General features: G+C 45.3%; 1 protein-coding gene across 2 annotated transcripts in view; it reads right to left on the reverse strand.

Moving 5' to 3' along the window:
• m1ap (meiosis 1 associated protein) overlaps nucleotides 1–23,895 on the reverse strand; it is a 108,083-nt gene that overhangs the window by 66,403 nt on the left and 17,785 nt on the right. For both annotated transcript variants that reach the window (XM_085975898.1, XM_085975891.1), the window contains exons 3-4: nucleotides 19,706–19,895; nucleotides 13,296–13,457 (exon numbers count right to left, since the gene is read on the reverse strand). In XM_085975898.1, the coding sequence (XP_085832024.1) occupies nucleotides 13,296–13,457; nucleotides 19,706–19,895 (352 nt within the window). The remainder of the gene's footprint in view (nucleotides 1–13,295; nucleotides 13,458–19,705; nucleotides 19,896–23,895) is intronic.

The following is a 23,895-nucleotide window of genomic DNA, read 5'->3' on the forward strand; positions in this document are numbered from 1 at the left end:
AAGACTGGACCACGTATGTGGAAAGAGTCGAAGTATATTGCAAGGCAAACGAAGTAGCCGATGAGAAAAAGGCATCGGTACTACTAAACTTAATGGGCGCAAGAACGTACGGCCTATTGCGGAACCTGATCACTCCAGCCAAACCGATGGCGAAGAGTTTTAACAAAATTGTTGATATCCTACAGGAACACCTAAATGCTACGCCGCTGCTGATAGCAGAAAGATTTAAATTCCACAGGAGAAATCAGCATAAAGATGAGAGCAATGCTGATTACCTTACGGAACTACGCAAGCTATCAAAGCACTGCCAGTTCGGAGCAGGACTGACAGATACTCTACGGGACAAATTTGTCTGTGGACTCCTGAGTGAAGGAACCCAGAAGAGGTTACTCTCAGAGAAAGAGCTGACGCTGAATAAGGCTTTCAGCTTGGCAGTATCGTACGAAGCAGCAGCAAGGGGAGCTGCAGAAATACAGCAAAAGCCACAGGAATACTGCACCCATGAAATGACACGGGGATTTGAAAAATGCTATCGCTGCGGCAGAACAACCCATGACCAGAAGGACTGCTGGTCCAAGGACAAAATATGCAGGCAATGCGGAAAGATGGGACACATTGCACGAGTTTGCAGGTCTGGAAAGAAGACTAACGACAACAAAAAGGCTACTAAGGAACAGTACAGGAAAGTACAAAAGACGACGGACAGTAGTTCCGAAGACCAGAAGAGCGATAGTGAACCCGGGAACAAGAGACTAAGCTGTCTCAAACTTCACAACGTAATCGCGAAAGAGGATCACCGAACCATTTGGATCACCCTCACGATAGCAGGGTCCCAAGTCAAAATGGAATTGGATACAGGATCAGCCCTGACCGTCATGAATCGACGAGACTACGAGCGGCTATTCTCACACATACCCTTGAAAGAGACATCCATTGTCTTGAAGAAGTATACGGGGCAGAAAGTATACCCCAGAGGGAAAATAAGGGTGCCTGTCGAATACAACGGCAAAGAAATACAGAAATTGTATCTGTACATACTGCAAGATGGTGGACCACCGTTATTGGGGCGTGAATGGATCAGAAAGATAAGTTTAGACTGGCACTCCATTCAGGCACTGACTGTGGCTGGTAAAAAGGATGACGACGTCACACCTGGAAGATTGTCAAAAATCTTAGCTAACGCTAAAGAGGTATTTCAACAAGAACTGGGAACTCTTAAAGGCGTAACCGCCTCGATAAAAATAGAAGAGAATGTAATTCCCAAGTTTTTCAAAGCAAGACCGGTACTGTATGCAATTCGCCCAGCCGTCAAGGCAGAGCTGGAGAATCTGGAGAATGCAGGCATGTTATCTAAGGTAGACTGGAGCGAGTGGGCGACACCCATCGTTCCTGTCATGAAAAAAACTTTAAACAATAAGTCTGAGGAGCCAAGGAAGGTTCGCATCTGTGGGGACTTCAAGGTGACGGTGAACCCAGTCCTTCACACAGTACAGTATCCTCTTCCGAGGATAGAAGATATTTTCGCCTCACTATCTGGAGGGAAGCGTTTTACAAAAATTGACCTAGCACAAGCATATTTGCAGATGGAGATTGAAGAATCCTCTAGGAAGTATCTCACGATAAACACTCACAAAGGTCTTTACCAGTATAATCGACTGGTATTCGGAGTAGCATCAGCTCCGGCGATATGGCAAAGAGCGATGGAACAAGTCCTGCAAGGGATTCCGGGGACTCAAGTGTTACTTGGACGACATCCTAGTGACAGGTGAAAATGACAGTGAACACCTTGCCAACCTAGAGCAGGTGCTCACTAGACTAAGAGAACACGGGCTACGAGCCAATCGCCCCAAGTGCGAGTTTTTTAAGAAACAGATATCGTATTGTGGCCACGTGATTGATGAAGAGGGGTTACATAAGTCCCCTGACAAAATTGAAGCGGTAGTTAAGGCTCCAGCGCCTGAAAATGTGTCGCAACTGAGGTCATTCCTAGGATTGGTGAATTACTACCATAAGTTTTTGCCGAATTTGTCCACAATTCTGCACCCACTGAACGCCCTACTACAAACTGGAGTAGCATGGAAATGGAGCGATGAATGTAAGCGGGCCTTTCAGAAGCGTAAAGACCTAATCACTTCAAGAGAAGTATTGGCTCACTACAACCCATCACTACCGATAAGACTGGCGTGTGATGCGTCTCCCTACGGCATTGGAGCGATACTGTCACATAAACTCCTTGATGGTTCAGAGAGGCCGATAGCTTTTGCGTCACGCTCGTTAACTTCAGCCGAGCGTAACTACGCCCAGATTGACAGAGAGGCCCTCAGCCTGGTGTGGGGGGTGAAGAAGTTCAATCACTACCTGCACGGTCAGAAATTTACTCTACTAACTGATCATCAACCTCTTGTCTCCATTTTCAACCCTCAGAAGGGCGTCCCGATAATGACAGCACAACGGCTACAGAGGTGGTCCCTTTTCCTAGGGGCACACCAATATGACATTGAGTACAAAGGAACTAAACAGCATGGGAATGCTGATGGATTGTCGCGCCTACCGTTGCCGATGGTGGAAGAAGCACCTGCAGTGGATCCTGTGGAGATATTCCACTCGACCATAGTCGAATGTCTACCTGTGACGAATGCAAACATAGAAAAGGAAACACGAAATGACCCGACACTCTCCAGGGTCTATGATTTAACGGTGAAGGGATGGCCAGCACATGGCGAACCACTGTTGCCAGCATTCTCGCCGAGGGTGATGGTCGAAGGTTGTTTTTGTGACTGGAAACCTGTGGCCAGTGGGGTACCACAGGGATCGGTGCTGGGTCCCTTGCTGTTTGTGGTCTACATTAATGACTTGGATATGAATGTAAAGGGTATGATCAGTAAATTCGCGGATGATACTAAAATTGGTAGGGTGGTAAATAGCGAGGAGGGTAGCCTCAGTCTGCAGAACGATATAGATGGGTTGGTCAGATGGGCGGAACAGTGGCAAATGGAATTTAACCCGGAAAAGTGCGAGGTGATGCACTTTGGGGGGTCTAACAAGGCAAGGGAATACACAATGAAGGGAAAGACCCTAGGCAAGACGGAGGGTCAGAGGGATCTGGGTGTGCAGGTACACAGATCCCTGAAGGCGGCGGAACAGGTGGATAAGGTGGTAAAAAAGGCATATGGGATACTTGCCTTCATTAGCCGAGGCATAGAATATAAGAGCAAGGAGGTTATGATGGAGCTGTATAAAACACTGGTTAGGCCACAGCTGGAATACTGTGTGCAGTTCTGGTCGCCACACTACAGGAAAGATGTGATCGCGTTAGAGAGGGTGCAGAGGAGGTTCACCAGGATGTTACCAGGGCTGGAGCGCTTCAGCTATGAAGAGAGACTGGGCAGATTGGGTTTGTTTTCCTTGGAGCAGAGGAGGCTGAGGGGGGACATGATTGAGGTGTACAAAATTGTGAGGGGCATAGATAGGATGGATGCTGAGGAGCTTTTCCCCTTAGTAGAGGGGTCAATAACTAGGGGGCATAGATTCAAGGTAAAGGGCGGGAGGTTTAGAGGGGATTTGAGAAAGAACTTTTTCACCCAGAGGGTGGTTGGAGTCTGGAACTCACTGCCTGAAAGGGTTGTGGAGGCAGAAACCCTCACAACATTTAAGAAGCATTTGGATGAGCATTTGAAATGCCATAGCATACAAGGTTACGGGCCAAATGCTGGAATATGGGATTAGATTAGACAGGGCTTGATGGCCGGCATGGACACGATGGGCCGAAGGGCCTCTATCTGTGCTGTATTACTCTATGACTCTATGACTCTAAGAGAACAGCTGTCAGTGTGCAGAGGAACCTTGATGTGTGGATCCAGAGTAGTAATTCCACCCAAATTGAAGGATAGAATGCTCAATGAGCTTCATGAGGGTCATCTGGGAGGGGTAAAAATGAAGAACTTAGCCAGAGCGTTTGTGTGGTGGCCGGGAATCGATAGAGAAATTGAAGAGATGACCAAGAGCTGTACAGGATGCCAGAAGGTCCAAAACACCCCACCACAAGCCCCTCTACATCCATGGGAGTGGCCCTCATCTCCATGGCAAAGGGTGCACATTGATTTTGCTGGTCCATTTATGGACTCGATGTTTTTAATTGCGGTGGATGCACATTCAAAGTGGCCAGAGGTAATAAAGATGTCCTCCACCACCACAGAAAAAACTATCACAGTCTTACGAACCATATTCGCCAGAAATGGGCTGCCTGAACAGATTTGCTCCGACAATGGACCACAGTTTGTGTCTGAAGAGTTCCGGAGGTTCTTAAAGAACAATGGTGTTAAGCATTACACATCCACCCCATATCATCCAGCCACCAATGGATTGGCTGAGAGGTTCGTTCAAACATTCAAGAAGGCTATCAAGGCAATGTGTAATGAAGACATACCCCTACAACACAAGGTGGATAACTTCTTGTTTGCCTACCGGAATGCGACACATGCGGTTACCAACCAAACTCCAGCCATGATGTTCTTCAATCGAAGACTACGATGCCGCTTGGATTTGATTAAGCTAAACATCAGAAGAGATGTGGAGAACAGGCAGTTTCAGAATATGAATGAAAGGCCGACCAGGAGTTTTAAGATAGGTCAACCAGTTTTGGCCCGGGACTACCGCACAGAGAAATGGCAGCCAGGAACGATCTGCACACGGCAAGGACCTCTAATGTATACCGTGGATGTTGGAGAGAGCATTGTAAGACGCCATGCTGACCAGATTCTAGAGTCACTGGAAAACGTCAATTCCACACCACGATCCGATACACCTGGTGATGAAACCGAAGTACCAATTGCATCTACCTCAGAATCGGTGATATTGGAAGCAGGCGAACCAAACAACGCCGTTGATCCCGAATCAACTTTGCCAGAAGAACCTGATACCCCAAAGAGGCGTTATCCAGACAGAATCAGGAAGCCTCCTCAAAGACTGAACTTATCATTGCTTAACTTCAGCTAATGTATCTAGCAACTGTAATTGTAAATATGTTATTTAATTATTAATCGAATGTTATGTACTGTTTCGCTAAAAGGGGAGGAATTGTAGTGTATGTACTTTGCAGAAGGAACTATATTCTGCAGCCCCTGTATACTGCAGTACCAGTAGTGACCACCCCAGTATATAAGCCTGTGTAGTAACTTTGCATAGTAGTTCCAATTTTGTCTCCACTCAGTAAACACCTGTTGTAACCAACTCCTGCAGTCTGTGTCTCAATTACACACGGACATAATAAGTACCTACACCGCCCTGTTGTTAATACTAGCAGAATGCCATCTAGAGTATGCCCTTGTCGCCATGTCGTTTCTGTTCCTTCTTCGAGCTGTTGAAGGTGTTGCAGGACTTTACTGCAGTAGTGTGAAGATTCCTACCTCCCCCCCTACCTTCCCACATGCATAATGACAATCCCTGGTGGCACTCCAGAGGGAGTCTTCTCCCGATTATGTTAACGAGTTGACCTTGGAAATTAGGCTGGGGTCAGCGATGCACATGTGGAGCAGACGGAAGTAGCTGAACCTCTGAAAGCACAATGACTGGCAAATTTAGGCCCATAGCACTGAAGCTGAGAATCTAGAGCTGTGATTATTGCCATGGGAAGTCTTTCATGTTGTAGCCCACTCTTCGAAGATCAAATCACCACCTGAGAATTCAACAGAGCTGGCACCGTTGAAGTTACATAAGAACATAAGAAATAGGAGCAGGAGTAGGCCATACAGCCCATCAATCCTGCTCCACCATTCAATAAAATCATGGTTGAACTTCTACATCAACTCCAGTTTCCTGCCCTATCTCCATATCCCTTGATGCCCAAAAATCTAAAAGTTGAATTGTTCATTTTGGGACATCGCTGTCCCCCTCCCAAACATCCCCCTTAACGTACAGCCATCAGAGAGGTCGCATTCAAAGATATTTCAAAGAGACAAGCGTAAAACTGTCCAGCAGCCGTCGGCTTAATTAATCTCTGAACACAGGCAAAGACATTTTTCAGGGCAGGCATTTCTTATTGGATGTGCAGATGTCTCAAATCAGTACTGGCCTTCGAAACAATGAACTTTTCTTAGAGGAACTCTGTCAGAAGCCAGTTTTTAAATCACATACATAAAATGTATACAGTAAAATGACGAATTCCTCCATTTTGTCACAGTAACACAAGAGTGACTGAAATTGTGGCTGATGCCAGCTGAATGCTGTTCTTGTGTCTTCCCAATTTGAAGCATTGGGTCGCCACAGGAAGATTGAGCACAGACTCAAAAAGAATCTATTTTGAGTTGACTAAAATTAGTTCACTGTTTCTATTTACTCATGTTTATCATTGTACAGAGAAATTGGTTATGTTTTAATTTTAATGATGCATTAATGACTTGTCCGCTAGATTTTTCTGTGACGTTGTGTAGCTCCCCCCGGCTGGCTCAGTGTACTGCTTGGTGTGGCAGAAAATCCAAAATGGTGTCTAGGCCATCAGCCTCTTCCTTGAGCAGCAGCCCTACCAGTCCCCAGCTACTGCCACCCTCCTTCACTTGTTTGATTTTGTTATCACTCTGCACAACTTCTCTTTTAACTCCATTCACTTCCTCCAGATAGAAGGATAAAACGGGGAACTCATATGGGTCCCAGCTACATCTATCCTTTTGTTCCAAACCTGCTCAGGCTACCTCCCTGACCTCTTCCTCCATTACACCAATGACTGTGCTGGTGCCACTTCTTCTGTTGCTCTGATATTGAGAAGTTCATTGACTAATTTACACCCATTCCTCAGCTTTACATGGTCCATCTCTAAATATTTCCTTCCTTTTCTGTTCTTTCTCCATCTCTGGCAATGGGGTTTCCATAGGTATCAAATACAAGCCCACAGATTCACATCACTACGAGGATGATGCTTCATCCCACCTCACTTCCTGTAATGATTCCACATCCTTTCTCCCAGTTTCTCACTATCTGTTGTATCTGCTCTGATGGCTCCTCTTTCTGCACCAGAGCTTTTTACTCAGTTGAAGTTTCCGCTTGATCCTTGACCATGCCTGTTCCATTTCCTAAGCTTCCGTGCTAACCTCTTCTTCTTCTTAGGCAGTCCCTCGGAACCGAGGATGACTTATAAAGGGTGGAAGATGCCTGTGCGTGAATTCTTTTAACGTGGGGTGGCCGTTGCACACCAGCTACCACGCGGGCTTGACAGAGCAATGTCTTGGTCCAATGGCAAGGGGATCCAGGATGATTGGAGACCAGGCTCTGCTACATCGGCCTAGCACACACACACAAACATACTCCTACTGTCCTCCTCCCTCCTTCCCGCAGGTCCTCTCTGCTTGGATTTCGTAGGATGCATTGTGGTCCTCCCGACCTCGCTGTTGGCCCGTGCCGCATCTTCCCTGGGCCCCGACCCCGCTGCTGGTCCATGCTGCGCCACTCCTGGGCCTTGACCTCGCTGCTGGGCTCGTCCTCGCTACTGGGTCCCGGCCTCGGACATGAATGATGTTGTCTCTCACAGGATCAAATTAGCACTGATATTCTCGCGATCCCTGGTCTCGAGCTCCACTCGCGATCCACTAGTCACTAGATCACTAGTCTAGTGGAGAAGCATAGTCTTGACGGCGGAGAGGTCTGGGAATTTGGGAGCTAAGTTTAAGTGAAGAGCCAGTGCTCACTGAGAACAAAGAACAGGCATGGTCGGGGGATGGGCAGTGGGCTCAGGTAACTTTAACCTTGCAGCTTGAACTTGCAGTTAGGGATAAAACGAACCCACTATTAGAGCCAGGGGAACTTAAACAGCAGAAGAGAGGAGACTGGGGGGAAAGAGAGCAAAGGATGGCAATGGATTGTCAAGGATGGCAAAGGAGCTCCCAAGGGAGCTGCCAGCACAGGAGCCATCTTGAAAACTTGAATCCTCTTCTTACTACAGGCTTGTCTTCAGTTTTCACCCTAGTATTTACATTTGCCAGATTATTTTCTGGCAGCTAAACATAATCCCACCACTCCACTTTGCAGAAAGACTATTCCCTCCAGGATACTCTTTATTAATTGTTACATCACCTCAACTTCCGGCTACCCTTCCCCTGGCACTTTAACTTGCAACCATGGCAAGTGCAACCTGTTTATCCATCTCTTGTTGCACCACTGTCTGGGACCCCAAACATTTCTTCTGTGTTAGACATGTAATTCCTCCAATCTGGTAGAACGTTGCTCACAGTGTGGCCACATAATGGGGAGACTAAATGCAGGGTGATTGCATTGCCAAAATGCCGCAATTGGGATCCTGACCTCCCTGTGGCTCACCACTTCACCTCCCTCTTCCAATCCTACTCTAGTCTTTAGCCTCCTACACTGTTACAACCAAGCTTCTAAAATGGTATCTCATCTTTATCTTGTGTACACTGCAGCCATCCGGTCTGAACATAGATTTTAGTTGCTTCAGACCTTCTCCCTCATTTTGTTCAAAGCAGGGAGCACTGGAGATACAGTTGGTTCAACACTCTCCATGGCAGAGGGCATACGGCTGACAGTTTGATAAAGAGTATCCTGGAGGGAATAGTCTTTCTGCAAAGTGGAGTGGTGGGATTATGTTTAGCTGCCAGAAAATAATCTGGCAAATGTAAATACTCGGGTGAAAACTGAAGACAAGCCTGTTGTAAGAAGAGGTTAGCACAGAAGTTTAGGAAATGGAACAGGCATGGTCAAGGATCAAGCAGAAACTTCAACTGAGTAATTCTGCACCAAGGGTGTTGGCCTGTGTTTTTATCTTTTTGCCTGCTTGCTGTGTTTCCAGAATTTGTTTTTATTTCAGATTTCCATTTGCAGATTTTTACTTTTTATTTCTCCCATTTTTCTTACTTTTATTCTGTGTGTTTGTTTTTCTCATGCCTTTACATCACCATACTTTAACTAATTTCAAGCCCTTTGTCATTTTAATGCCTTTTCATTGTCTGACTGAGATGACCCACTAGTTTTCACCTCTCCAGCTTTTCAAAAAAAAATTCTGGCTATTCAACCTCTGTAACAGGGAGTCAAACATTCTTGACTTTCACTACCTATTGTTCTGTTATATCCCTACCCCTCCCACCCCCCAGCCCTTTGCTTTCTTTATTCCTATGAAGGGGCTTGCTAATCTGCCAATTTCCAGCTGACAATGGGTCTATTTCCAACATGTTGGCCACTCTTTTCTCTTTGCAGGATTTCGGTGTTTATTTCTAACTTGCAGCATTTGCAGTTTTTCCTTTTTATCAGTACGTAAACCCACGGGACTAAGTTAGCTGATCTCATCCAAGAGTTGTTCTCTTTTATCCATTCCTAACTGTCACACTGCAGACGTTACATCTCCTCAGTTTCTCCTCCCATGGCTACATGGTCACTTCTGTTGTAGCCACATTTTTGTCCTTGGTCCCCTTTGCTGCTACCTTTCGGTGACGTTAGCAAAGTAGACCATACATGTGAAAGCTATCGCTCCACTGACTCCACTGTGGTTGCCACCATCTCCAACTGCATATCTGTCATTAAGCCAAAACGTCCTCCAGCTTAATGTCGGCAACATCAAAGCCATCCTCCTCAGCTCCCATAAACATCTACACGCCTCCAGCTTTGAGTCAGTCTCCCTCCCAAGCAGACAATTTAAGCTTAGCCCAGAAAGCCTTGGTGTATAAGGGGCAGAATTCCCCACAGCAGTTCCCTGATCTCTCACTGTAACTTCAGCAGAAACTCTGGAGAAACAGAGTAAATGGCCATGTCCTTATCTGTACTAAGGCCTGCACCTCAAGTCCATGCCAACCTCCACTGGCTTCCACGTCTTAATAGGATCTTGTCCTCACCTTCAAATCCCTCCATGGCCTCATCCGCTATTTACTTCCGTGATCGCCTCCAAACTTATATCCTTGTCTGCACCCTCCAGTTCTGCAAAACCACCCTACTTTTCATTTCCCATGCCCTCTGCTTGACTATCAATGACTGCCCCATCCTCTGAAACTCCCTCCCTCAATATCTCTGTTACACCACCACCACATTTAAAAATCTCCTTTAGACCTTCCTCTTTGACTGTGCTTTTGCATTCTCCTGACTCATTCCTCCCCTTCCCTCCTCCCTACGCTGTGTCCACTGCCCTGCAAAGTGTTCTGAGATGTCTCTTTGTATGTAATGAGCACTATAGAAGTGTAAGTTGTTGTTGTGGCAATAAGGATATTACAAATCGCCTCGTGTCCCTGGGGTTGGAGACGATTCCATCTCCTGATTGTTAACCAGTGACCCCTGCACGTGCGTTGGTCATTGGATGAGAGCAGGGTTGGGCTTGATTGTGATGTGTCCATCCCTTGATTGTATAGCCTACTTAGTCATATAAAGTTTTATATTTTGCGCATATTTGCTCTAAAACTCTTCCAGTATACAAAAGATTACTACCACCAATAGCAGCAAGTTGTTAGGTGCAAATCCGCACAAAAAATAAACTGATATGTTGAGGATCTTGCAAAGTGCAATTATGAGATATTCAAGAGTTACGGGCTCCCAAGTACTCTCAACAGCTACTGGTAAGAGCACTTGGAGGGCAACAAGAGCTCTGAATAGAGCCAATTAGCAAGGATCAAAATAAAACTTAATTGAAGTCAATTACATTTACTATTCAACTCTCACAATCAACTACAGGGAGCCCATCCTTTCACTACAGGAGCCAAGAATAGGATTAGTATTTTCTCTCTATTATTTGACACTGGCTGGTTGTTCTATTAATTCTCATACTTTCAAAGGGGAAGTTAGAGATCTCAGGGTAATCAGCATAAGTTTACAATCCCATTCACATGAAGTCATTGTACAGACAAATTTGCTGTTGCTTTAATTTTTTTTTAAATGACTGCCAAATTGTTGTGTGACATGATAGCCATAGTGGGGAGTTTGCCATGAAATGAGGCACTTGGATGTTGCACATACATAAAGGCTGCTTGTGTTTATAACAAATCGGGTGACATTTGTTACTAAACTAATTATCAGACTTTTTGAGTGTGGCAGTTGCATGTTTTCTAGGTTTATGCATTCCCCAGGGATATCATTCTGCGGGGCCCCACTGCTGGCAGGGAGTCTCCCTGGACACAAGCAGTGAACTGGAGATACAGCTAAAGTAGGCCCTGATTCTCTGATTTGTGCTCGCCAGTAGTGAGACTCGTACCAGAAGTGACATTTCACAAAAGAAACCTCTGCCGCCAGCGTGTAATAGAACTGGATGTTATTTCTAAATTTGTCAATTGAACCAGTCAACAAAGAAAACATTATCGATTTAACGTAAGTAAGGTCACTGCAAACTCTGAAGTGAAATTGATCATCACTTCAGAAATAATATTCATTAGAGTCAACTCAATAATCCTCTCATTTTTTTTCTTTTTCATCTCCCTCTTTTGCAGACATTTACTTATGTTGGGATATGGTTCCATGGGCTGCAGTACCTTGCCAAGTGAATATTATTCATGTGTCAGGGCCAGACAGTTGACATTGACCTTGGGAGTGCATCACAACCTAGTAATAAAACCTGATGTCAGCCGACAACCACACATGTGCAATTTCTCTGAGTAGTGTTTAGGAATGTCATTCCTGCTTGATATTTTCTTCTCCCTTGCCCTGAGATGCTGAGGTCAATTCTAGCATCGCCCTTAGAATCATAGAATGATACAGCACAGAAGTATGCCATTCGGCCCATCGTGCCTGTGCCGGCTCTTGGTAGAGCTATCCAATTAATCCCACTTCCCTGCTCTTTCCTCATAACCCTTTAAAGGTTTCCCTTCAAGTATCTATCCAATTCTCTTTTGAATGTTGCTATTGAATCTGCTTCCACCACCCTTTCAGGCAGCGCATTCCAGATCACAACAACTCGCTGTGTAAAGAAATGCTTTCTCATGTCACCTCTTGTTCTAGAAACATAGAAGATAGGAGCAGGAGTGTGCCATTCGGCCCCTCGAGCCCGCTCCGCCATTTAATGAGATCATGGCTGATCATCTAAATTCAGTACCCTGTCCCTGCTTTCTCCCCATATCCCTTGATCCCATTAGCCGGCACTCCTGATCCCTAGTGGCCCAGCTGGGCGCCGGGATGCGCTGCACCAGGCCCCTCCCCTTTAATAAGGGGAAGGCCTGCAGTACTGCGGCACGCAGCGCCCCAAAAGGGACGCGGGCGCTTCCAGCAGCACCCCTCCTCCCTCTCGGAGCGCTACCTGGGAAAATCGGCTGCGTGGGCGCTAATTAGAAATAGCGCTCTAGCGAAGTTAGCGCCCCAAAGGGAGCACGACTCAATTTTTCCCCCTAGGTCTCTCTGTTCCTGCACCCCCTTTAAAATTGTACCATTTCGTTTATATTGCTTCTTCTCATTCTTCCAACCAAAATGTATCACTTCACACTTCTCTATGTTCACGGGATGCTGGCATTTATTGCCTATTCCTAAGTGCCTTTGAGAAGGTATCTTTAGTCATCCAGGGAGTGTTAGCTTTGGATGCCCTTCCTTTCCCCCTCGTGGGAATGTGTCTACTCTGTACCCAAACCATCTCCTCTTGGAAGGCCTCCCATTTTCAATTACTGTTTTGCCTATCAATTTTTTATTCCAATCCACCTGGGCCAGATCCCTTTTCAACTCATTGAAGTTAGCCCTCCTCCAGTTAAGTATTTTTATGGTTGATTGTACCGTGTCCTTTTCCATAACTATTCTAAACCTGATAAAACTTCTACCCTGGCTGAGGTTAGTTAACTCAAGTGCACACTAGGGATTGAACCAGGGACCTTCTATGGTCTGTATGGCCCAGTCACACACTGTCCTTACCAACTGTGCCATCAGGGTACCGAGTGAAGCACTTCAACTCTTGAAATGCTTCACAATTTAGAGACAAGATTTAGATAGAAACATAGAAGATAGGAGTAGGCCATTCGGCCCCTCGAGCCTGCTCCGCCATTCAATGCGATCATGGCTGATCATCCAAATTCAGTACCCTGTCCCTGCTTTCTCCCCATATCCCTTGATCCCTTTAGCATTAAGAAATATATCTAACTCCTTCTTGAATATATTTAATGAATTGGCCTCAACTGCCTTCTGTGGTAGAGAATTCCACAGGTTCACCACTCTCTGGGTGAAGAAATTCCTCCTCATCTCAGTCCTAAATGGCTTACCCCTTATCTTTAGATTATGACCCCTGGTTCTGGACTCCCCCGCCATCGGGAACATCCTTCCTGCATCTAGTCTGTCTAGTCCTGTTAGAATTTTATGCAGCTTTAATGGCCTTCTTTCCCTAGTCATCACTCATAACAGATTACTTCGTCCTGCAGAGCTGGGGCGACGCGCTGCTGGAAGCAGCAAATGGAGATGTTCCTTGTCTGTTCCGTGATTGTGTAACCAACTCTTGAAGAAACTATCCAGGCTGATTGTGTCATTCTCAACTGTCTGCAGATCGATATCTGTCCCCAGGATGGAGCATTCTGCACAGGAAATAAAGGGCATTGATTAAATAAGTAACTAGCAAAAAACAGTGGTAATCACTTTTCATTAAGGGTCTACAATATAATTTACTAACAGCAGGGAAACCAATGTTTTCCAGGTGAAATTGAGGTGGTCCAGCCAACTCAATCTGGGTGAAATCCAGTCACGACAGGTGTGATGAATTTCACCTTTCCCTCCATCAGATTAAGGATGTATCGTTAAATTCAGAAATTGCTTGAAACAGCTAGTGGACATATATTAATGGTACATTTCGCTAAAAATTTCCATCATAGTTGGTGGGGCTATGAGGAAAGCAATGTAATGCAGCAGGCAATGCTCTTGTAAAGCTATCTTGTCAAGGCAAAGCAGAGAGGGTTGTTCAATGTATCTTGCACCCTGTGTACATGGTTGCCTCTGACAGCAAGTACACTGTCAGAAACACCCCTGTGGTGTAAACTACTGGACGCTCTTGGAATGGGCATTTTGCTGCGGGGCTGCGACTTAAAGTGCTGGTGTCATCAAATCTAAAAAGCTCTCAATGGGACCATTTAGGTCGAGTCAATCATTTTGGTTGAACTCTCAGCTTGCACTTTTGGCTTTATACACCTTGCCTCAACATTGGGGAAAGTCCCAGCCAGACTGGCAAAGTTGCAGCTGGAGCTAACTGGCTTCTGAGAAACTGTGCAATTTGCCTGTTGTCAGTCTAAACAGGGTAGATTTGGCACGATCAGGAATCCCCTCCTCTCGCAATACGGTAGATCTTGACTTTATGCAATAGTGTAAAACAGATGACAGTGAAGACAATGGAAATAAAAGTTGGGAGCGATGTATAACGGGCTGCCGACTCACTATCACACAAAGTCGAGATCTACCCCAATATCCTTTCCCTCTCCTCCCACAGTCTTCTCCCTTACCTCTTTTCCCCTTTCCCGCCCCTGCTATTAACTTTCACCTCCTCCTTCCCCTTCCCCCCCCCCCAACATTGGTACGTTTATCTGCAAATCTCACTGGGGGAAGCACTCTTGCTCCTCTTGGCCCACAAGGAGTGCTGGAAAAAGCACTTACCTTGTGGAGTCAGCAGCTCCAGCCTCCCTTTCACCAACAGGGTACGGTAGTTAGTGGCTATGTTACTGAACAAGTAATCCAGAAGCCTGGACTAATAATCTGTGAGACGTGAGTTCAAATCCCACCATGGCAGTTAAATTCAGTTAATTAAATAAATCTGAAATAAGATGCTAGTAACAGTAATGGTGACCATGAAACTACCGGATTGTTGTAAAAACCCAACTGGTTCACTAATGTCCTATAGGGAAGGAAACCTGCTGCCCTTACCTGGTCTGGCCTATATGTGACTCCAGACCCACAGAGTCAATCCTGCAGCAGTTCACGAAGGCAGCTCACCACCACCTTCTCAAGGGCAATTAGGGATGGGCAATAAATGCTGGCCTTGCAATTTGTGAATGAATAATAAAAAAATCCCCCATCCTCTAACCCTGCTTGACCTGGAAAAATTCAAAATGGTCTTGACTGCCTCTGTTCAATGCCACAGGAGATTGACTAGTGTACTCAATGAATGGTGTTGAAATAGCTAAGGACAAAGCCGAAAGAGACCTCGGAATCAGTAGATTTGACGCCAAACATGAACAATCAGTGCAGTGCAGCAATCAATAAAGCTGATGGAATGTTGGACTACTTAGCCAAAACAATAGAATATAAGGCAGAGGAAATGGTGATCAAACTTGATGGCACTCTAGTCAGACTGCACCTTGAATACTGTGTCCAGTTCTGGTCACCAAGAAACAAGGGAGATATTCAAACGCTGGAGGCCGTGCAGGGAAGAGCCACGAGGCTGATCCCCAGTAACAGGGGTTTGACTAATGAAGAAAGACCGGATAAACTTGAACTTTACAACTGGAAAGGAGGTACCTGAAAGACGATCTTATAAAGGTATATAAGATAGTTAAGGAAATGGAAAAAGTAAAACCAGATTATTACTTTAAATTAAATCGTGATAGTAGAGCAAAGGGAAACGGATACAAACTAGAAAAAGGTAATTTTAGGATTAATATCAAGAAATGCTTCAAACAATAAACTGATCAACGTGTGAAATAGATGTTAAAGAGGAGTGGAGGTGAAAACCGTGGAATCATTTAGAAACAATTGGACATTACAATGGGAGAGTTGAGCATCTTTCTAGATGGATAAATTAAGATGGGCCAAATGGCCTTCCTCGTCCGTAATGAGTTTTTAATTTTGTTTTTGTAGACTTCCTTCAAATAACACAAACTATTCTCTGATGCAAGACATTAGCTGTCCACCAGGTGTCCTTGTTTCATTATTTCAGACTGGTACTGTACCTGACGTACGCAAGGAACTACTTTTGTTCCGTCCTACTGTACGTACAGACTTTGGGTGAGGACAGGATGAGGCTTGGCTGTTTGGTTTCCAGTGTTGAATAACCCACTGTTACTCACTGGCCAGGCTTGCACCAGAACAACCATTTGGGTTTTACAAATAGGGGAATAGAGTACAAGAGCAAAGAATTAATGATTAATTTGTACATGGCAGTGATTAGGCCACAGAGCACTCTGCGCAGTTTTAGAAGGATATTAAGCCATAGGGTACAGTGTAGATTCGCCAGGATTATACTAGGATGAGAAATTATAGCTCTGCAGATAGTGTTAAGATACTGGGACTATTTGCACTGGTGTTGAGAAGGCTAAGAGAAGATTTAAAAGATTTTTTTTTAAATTCTGGGGGTGGGGGGGTGGTTTGATAGGTGAATAGGAAAAGACTATTTCCTCTGGTTGGTGAATCCAAAGAAGGACAACCAGCCCCACCCCAGTTAGTCTTACACAGCACAAATAATAGCATCCGAGCATTACTATTAAGATGGAGCAAAATTATCATCTCTGCTTACACTGGAGCCCACTATTTGTTCACTGTATAACTAGGTTCAAAAGTACACTAGCTCAAGGTTACTGATACTCCGGATGTATGAGAGAATTGTTTTTTTCCAAATACTTAAATTGTCAATGAAGAGCACTACTGAAATTATAATTGCCGAGTAAAGGCTCGAGCTACCATTTAAGATGAAACTGGACTTCTCTTAGGTGATCAAGTAGAAAAGCACAAACGACCTCGTAAAATTGGATACATGACAGCAAGAGAGCGCTACTTGTAAATTGCAAGCAGCCATGATGCTCATTATCTCTTTGTTATGGGAACTTGGATATAGAAGTAGAAACATCTGTCTTTCCTAGTGGCATAATTAAAGGCAACATGCAAATGCTGAAGATTTTAGATTCAATCCCTGGCCTCTGCTGAGTTAGCTTATCACAAGTGGGGCACTGGTAGGGGTACTACAATTGGTCTCAGTACCCCTAGGGTGTGGTGAGGAAGTATTGGCAAGGTTCCTGCTCCTGATTGCTATCCAGCAAACCCTGCTGGAAGTATGCATGTGTGGTGCTCAGTGAGGACAGGAGCAAGATCATCTGTGATGCCACCCCATGATTAAACAGTCGGCCAATACTCACTGTCTCGGCCTACTCATGTTGAATGGCCACTTGGGAAAGATATTGGTGGGAATCCAACACACTGAAGCCATACCTCAATACAAAGTCGATGGCGCCGCGCTCGTTCTTCAGGCGCAAAAAGGGCACCTAAGCATCCAGCCAATGCGGCAAGTGCCCTCATTACATGCGCAGCCCGCAATATTGGATCGGCCTGCTCCGTAGGCGTTCAGGGAGCACGCCAGAACTATTTAAATTGCTGATTAAAATATTCAAATCAGAGTCCTATTCTTGATGTAGGACCCCTTTGTGATATTGGGCTGCCCCAGCGCCTAACTCGCCACGTGATAAACTTGCTCAGGCACTCGTAGTGCTAACAGGCAGGAAGGACCCTTTAGCATCACTATTTAAAGGGCTCCTCCACTGCACACAGATGAGTTGCTGATTTATTATTTGAGGCTGTTGGTCAACTACTGAGTGTTTTTTGACTTAGAGGACTGATTTCTGATAAAAAAAATTCTTGCTGGTACGGGACTGCTTTTGGCTGCCTTCCAAACTGTTTTACTGCAGTCACAGGTGGTCTGGTAGATCTGCCTTTTGGGCTAGAGGATGAGGGGGGAGCAGCAAGGAGAGCGCAGGATCAGCTTGCAGAAGAGGGACTGTGCAGGAAGCCATACCCACAGAGGATCTTCAGCGAGCAGTTCTCCTACATGAACTTCCCGGAGAAGTTCTCAGGCTGTCACATATCCAATTTTACATGGCCATGAATGTCTCAGGCGTCTTCACTTCACAAAGGAGGCCATCACTGAACTATGTCACCTGCTGTAGCCACAACTCGAGCCTCGTACCAGGACATGGACAGCACTGCCTGTGGCTATCAAGGTCACCGTGGTCCTTAACCTTTATGGCACAGGCTCCTTCCAAGCTGCAGCAGGTGACATCAGTGTCAGTTCATAGTCCAATGTTGTATCAGGGAGATCACTGAGGCTCTTTACACCAGGAGAAATACAAATATATCCTTTCTTATTGCCAAAGTGACAGGAGCACTAGGCTTTGCATGCATGGCAGGCTTCCCAGGATCCAAGGTTCCATAGCCTGCACTCACATTGTCTTGCTTGCTATCCATCACCAGACTGGCATCTTTTTCAGTCAAAAGGGATTCCACCCCTTTAATGTCCAGCTGGGTTGTGACCACAGGCAGTGCATTATGCAGGTCTGTGCCCGGTTTCCTGGCAGCAGTCATGATTCATTTATCCTCCGCCAGTCCTCTGTGCTGTCTTTGTTGCAAACAGGCTGGCAGGTTACAGGCTGGCTACTGAGCGATATGGTCAAGGGCTATCCTGGCGCAGGTTGTGTGTGACCGTCAGACACGACTTGTCCATGAATTTCATTGGGTTACATCTGGAGATATGCAGTACCAGCAAGAAAGTGTTAGGGACTGTGTTAGTGATAGTCTTGTGAGGTGTTTAGACAATGTGCTCGTCATGGTCAAATGGTTGGTATGCAGTGTGTAAGATGTGAGATATGGGCAGTGAGTTTTGCAATAATGGTGACAGTAGGATAGAAACATAGAAGATAGGAGCAGGAGTAGGATGTGCAGAGTATGTGAGTAGGAGGAAAAGGAGGTGGAGTTAAGTGTAGTGCAGTGATTGTAAGAGAGTCAAGGGACGTGGGGGAGCGAAGCACTGGGAGTAGTGAGGCGGGAAGTGTTAGAGCTGTGAGCAGAGAGTAACTCTGGTGAGGTCAAAGAACCTTTTGCAGCATTGCAACCACATCCTGGGAGCCAAGCTCCTGGCATTAACCTCCTCTGTGACCTCTTCCCACTAGCGGCGAAGGTGTTGCCTGGAAGGCTTTCTGCCCCTTGGGAGGGAACAGGATCTTTCTCCTTCTGTCCACTGCCTACACCAAGGCCTCCAACACACCATTAGAGAACCTGGATGCCCTGTCTCGACCTCTTGCAGCCATTGTTCTCTGCAGAAACATTCTTTCCTGCCTGCAGCCAGAGTGCACCTCCCCTTTAGGAGTTGTTGGCTGTCTTTAAGTGATGTCAGAGACGCACAATTTCCATCCACCTCCCTCAAACAGGCGTGCAGCCAATGAATAGCGCAGGTAGCACTGACCACACACCTGAATCATTTTAATGAGGACCCAGCACGTTTTCAGACGCAGTCGAATTTTTAGGCCAATGTCTTCAGGCAAGGGAAGCAAATTAAAGAAAAATAGGGTGAAAAGTCATAGCTATCTAAAGTCCCAATTGAACGAGTATTTATCTCTTTTTCCGAGAAATCTGGAGCAGCAGACAAAATAAGCCCATCAAATAAAGCAAAGTTCTTTAGAGGAGAATAAAACATTACCAGGATCCCACATCTGCATAGACTGGTTGAGGGTAATTTTGATAACAAATTGGCAGCAAATCCATGTGGAAATAAGAATAGGGAGAGATGTAAGATAGGCTGCCGATTTGCTACTGCACAAAGTCAAAATCTACCCTATTATGTCATAAGTAGGTGGAAAAAATAACTGAATCAGCACATCGAGCTCCTCTGGCAGTTGAGTATGTAAATGCATCCCACAATGTGGTGCTGGCAATACAGATCAGCAAGGTCTCAAGTTTGATCGTTAGTGTTTGCTGCATTACCAAATTTCTTTTTAACAATTTGATAAGGATGACAAACTGCTATAAACAAAAAGCCCATCCCTTATGTAACGAGATTCCAAGTACTGTAACTACAGACCATCAGAGTTATTTTCTTCGCTAGACAGGGCTGACTGTGTGTTCCACGCCATGTCCATCAATTCCATTGGGTCACATCTGGAGATATGCAGTACCTGCAACCGCCTAACGCTGACTAAATCTGTTTCACTGAGACCTGACTTTAGCTGCTTCACCACATGCTTCCCAGGCTGACTGGTGACTACTGTAATCTGAAAGGGTAGAAAATAAACTCGGGTTATTAAAGGACAATGATTAATTCATTAACATTTAGAACCTAATTTCTCGGCTGAACGATTGCTAACAGCTTTTGCTCTTTCACATGATTTTCTGGAACCTCATTAAATCACTACTTTCAATTACTTGGTAACTTTTTTTCCTCATCAGATTTTCTCACGACCTCCTGAAGATAACATTTGCTGGGATACAATTCCATTGGGGCTGGCCAAACTTAGTGTCTCACCCAAATGGCCATCCTTCATGTTTGAGTCTTGAAGGAGAACTTCATCAAATTGTTCCAGCATCACAGCTGAGACAGGTCCTGTTCTCGCCCAACATTCACACATGTAAATGTTCCAGCAGGAGTGAGAAATTTTTTCAACTCCATAGCTTAGGGGCACTGCGGGCTGTTGTAGTGCCCAACTGTTGCCTTGGCTGTTATTGGCTCACCGAGCACAGACCAAGGATCTGTTCTCTGTCCACAGATACTGACAGATGCTGTGTGTTTTTTTGTTTTTGTATCTAATCTGAGGCCTCCCTGATCTGTATGCCCTGGGTGGTGCCTTTAACCATTAGACCACCAAGGAAACTTAAATCACTGCTGTGGCTCAGTTGGTAGCACCCTTACCTACAGAGTCAAAAAGTTGTGGGTTCAAAGTCCCACTCCAGAGACTTGAGCACAAAAATCTAGGCTGACACTCCAGTGCAGTACTGAGGGAGGTGCTGCACTGTCGGAGGGGTTGTCTTTTGGATGAGACGTTAAACCGAGGCCCTGACTGCTCTCTTGGGTGGACGTCAATCAACATCACTAAAACAGATTATCTGATCATTATCACATCTCTGTTTGTGGGAGCTTGCTGTGTTCAAATTGACTGCCACGTTTCCTACATTACAACAGTGACTACTTCAGAAGTACTGCAATGGTTGTAAAGTGCTTTAGGATGTCCGGTGGTTGTGAAAGGCGCTATATAAATGCAAGTCTTTCTTTATTTCTTTTACTAGATTCAATGGGGGTAATTTTAACCTAACTCACTAGGTAGGAAGCCCATAGCATTGAGTGGAACACTGGTTTTATACCCCACCCAATATTACTCTTCATTAACTTCAATGGAGTAAAATCGCACGGGGTGTAAAACCAGCATTGCACCCGATCTCGTCAGTTCTCCGACGGGCTGGTTAAGTTAAACTTGCCACACTGATTCAGCAATTATTTTGTAGTTTCTGTCTGAGCTGAGGTGCTTTGTGAATTACAATGAAATGGCCTATTTGGGAGAATTGGAGGCGAAATGCATCACTGCTGTGTAAAATTACTGCACGTTCAAACTCTAAGCCAACCAAACAATAATAATGAAATCCATTGACAGCCTCTGAAAACACATGAGAAGTCAAGTCAGAGAAGCTGTTTGTTAGAACATTGTTCTTTCACCACTAGAACCTGGGTCTGTATACAGCTCAGAGTAATGGGATGAAGCTCTCTCCCTGCAAGGTATAAAGTAAAATTAATCTGACAGTTTCAGCCCATTCCTAGTCAATTTGAATCGACAGAACAAAACTACCAAGGCCAGAATCAATAGAAATGTCTTTGGAAAATAGGGTCATAGTGGAAAATAGTGTGAAAATGTTTTGCAATCAATAATTGTCACAAAAGAGGAAAGTTCCCAATTCTTCTTTCTCTTGAAGCATTGTTGAAAAATTGATGTTTTCAGTAAGAAATAATGCCAACGATTATGTGGAAGATGTTGAAGATACTGCTCGCTAAGAAAGCTAGCTGGATCTTGGGAAGTATAGCCAGAGGGATAGAGCACAAATTCTAAGAGTGTGTACAAGGTCATGTATACAATCTGGTTGCTCTACTACAGCAAGATCATCCCGGTATTGGAGGCAGTGCAGAAAAAGGACAACCAAACTGCTACCTAGCTTAAGGCATTGGAATCACGAGGAAGTTGAAGAGTTTGGGATTGTTTACTCTGGAGAAGAGAAGGCTCAAATATCCAAGATCCTTAAAAGAACAGCCAAATACTGAGATTGCCACAAATTCCAGAACCAGGGGGACACTGGCTCAAGCTTAAACTAGGAAAGGTGCATAGACAGCTAAGTTTAGCTGCTTTATGCAAAGGGTGGAAAATGGGGGAGACAAATAAGTGCAGGTTGAGTGTCCTGAATCCGGCAACCTCGGGACCGAGGCCGAGCTGGTTTTCGTGTTTTTCCGGACTTCGGAACGTGTTTCTGATGTCCGAAGTCTGGAAATATTGCAACCTGGGCTCGGGCGTTTCCAGACTTCGGACATCAGAAAAACGTTCCGAGTCGGGAAATGCCTGGGCCCAGGTTGCGATATTTCCGGTTTTTGGATGTCACCCGGCTGGCGGCAGAAACGGTTTGACAGGGTGTCCGGATTCCGGACGACCCTGCCACCAATCGTCCCGGAGTCCGGATTCTGGAACATTCCGGAACTCCGGATTTTGGACGCCCAACCTGTACTAAAATTTAAGGGAGAATTGGGGAGATTTTTGAGAGAGCAGGTGATTGAGGAATATTCGTTTTTGGACGAACCAGAAAACCGCAAAGTCTTTTATGGCCATGTACTCTGCTCCAATCTCAGTTGTTTATTTTTTCCAATTTTGTTCCAAACCAATAAACAATTCACAAACTTGGCTCAGCATTTAACAGCTTGTGGAGCTCCCTCAATGGCTGAGGGTATATCCAGCACATAGTTTAGTACTGAGCCTTACAAGCTGGAGGTCCCAGCTTGCATTAGTGGTTTTTGCTGAGTTTGCTGATCTAGTCAGGGCAGTGGTTGGAACACCATCATTGTTCTTGATGCTCTAAGCAAGGTGGCGCGGGGAAGACGGAAATCAGTTGTCCAGTGGTCCAGTGGAAAGCAAGTATGTGCAGATGCCAAAGAGGGAAGAGATTGGCCTCAGATGTAGAATAGCCATGGTAGATTAGCCTGCTTCCCCTTACAAGGTAAGCTTGCACAGTAAGAATGCACATTCCAATCGGATACTGGAGGGCTGTTGCCAAAACCCAGTACGACTCTCCTCCTTCAGGGAAGATGGGGAGAACCCATAAAAAGCAGCTTGTAATAAAAAAGAGAAACACTCAGATTTGGTCTAAAATAATTATTATAGATATATGGTATTGATGTTATGAACAAACTCTGCAAATGTAATCTTGTATATAAAGCAGAGATTCTGGCCCTGAATTTGCAGTCAGAGACTTCCTGCGGGGAAATGCCTCCAATCCGCAAATAAAATCCCTGCGTACCTGGTGGTCCGGGAGGTACGGAGATTCGCAGTGCTGGGCCTCTCCAGGTTCCTGCACATAGAGGCCCAAGTATCTCAGGGGTGCATGCAGTTCGCAAGCACCCCGGGATCACGTGGGCCAGCCCAACCAATAAAAGAAGGAAATCCCCATTCATGCTTATGGGGATTCCATATTTGCAGATGACGCAAAGCTGGGTGGGCGTGTGTGCTGTGAGGAGGATGCCGAGAAACTCCAGTATGATTTGGACAGGTTGGGTGATTGGGCAGAAGCATGGCGGATGCAATATAACGTGGATAAATGCGAGGTTATCCACTTTGGTGGCAAAAACAGGAAGGCAGATTATTATCTGAATGGCAATAGATTGGGAGAAGGGGAAGTGCAACGAGACCTGGGTGTCCTTGTGCACCAGTCGCTGAAGGCGGTTAAGGCAAATGGTATGTTGGCCTTCGTAGTGAGAGGGTTTGAGTACAGGAACAAGGATGTCTTGCTGCAGTTGTACAGGGCCTTGGTGAGACCACATCTTGAGTATTGTGTGCAGTTTTGGTCGCCTTATCTGAGGAAGGATGTTCTTGCCATGGAAGGAGTGCAGCGAAGATTCAGCAGGCTGATACCTGGGATGGCAGGAATGACGTATGAGGAGAGATTGGGTCGATTGGGCTTATACTCATTGGAGTTTAGAAGAATGAGAGGGGATCGCATTGAAACTTTTAAAATTCTGACAGGACTGGA

This window comes from Somniosus microcephalus, chromosome 2, assembly GCF_052327205.1.
Source record: "Somniosus microcephalus isolate GS21.2 chromosome 2, FLI_Smic_1.0, whole genome shotgun sequence".
Taxonomy (NCBI): Eukaryota; Metazoa; Chordata; class Chondrichthyes; order Squaliformes; family Somniosidae; genus Somniosus; species Somniosus microcephalus.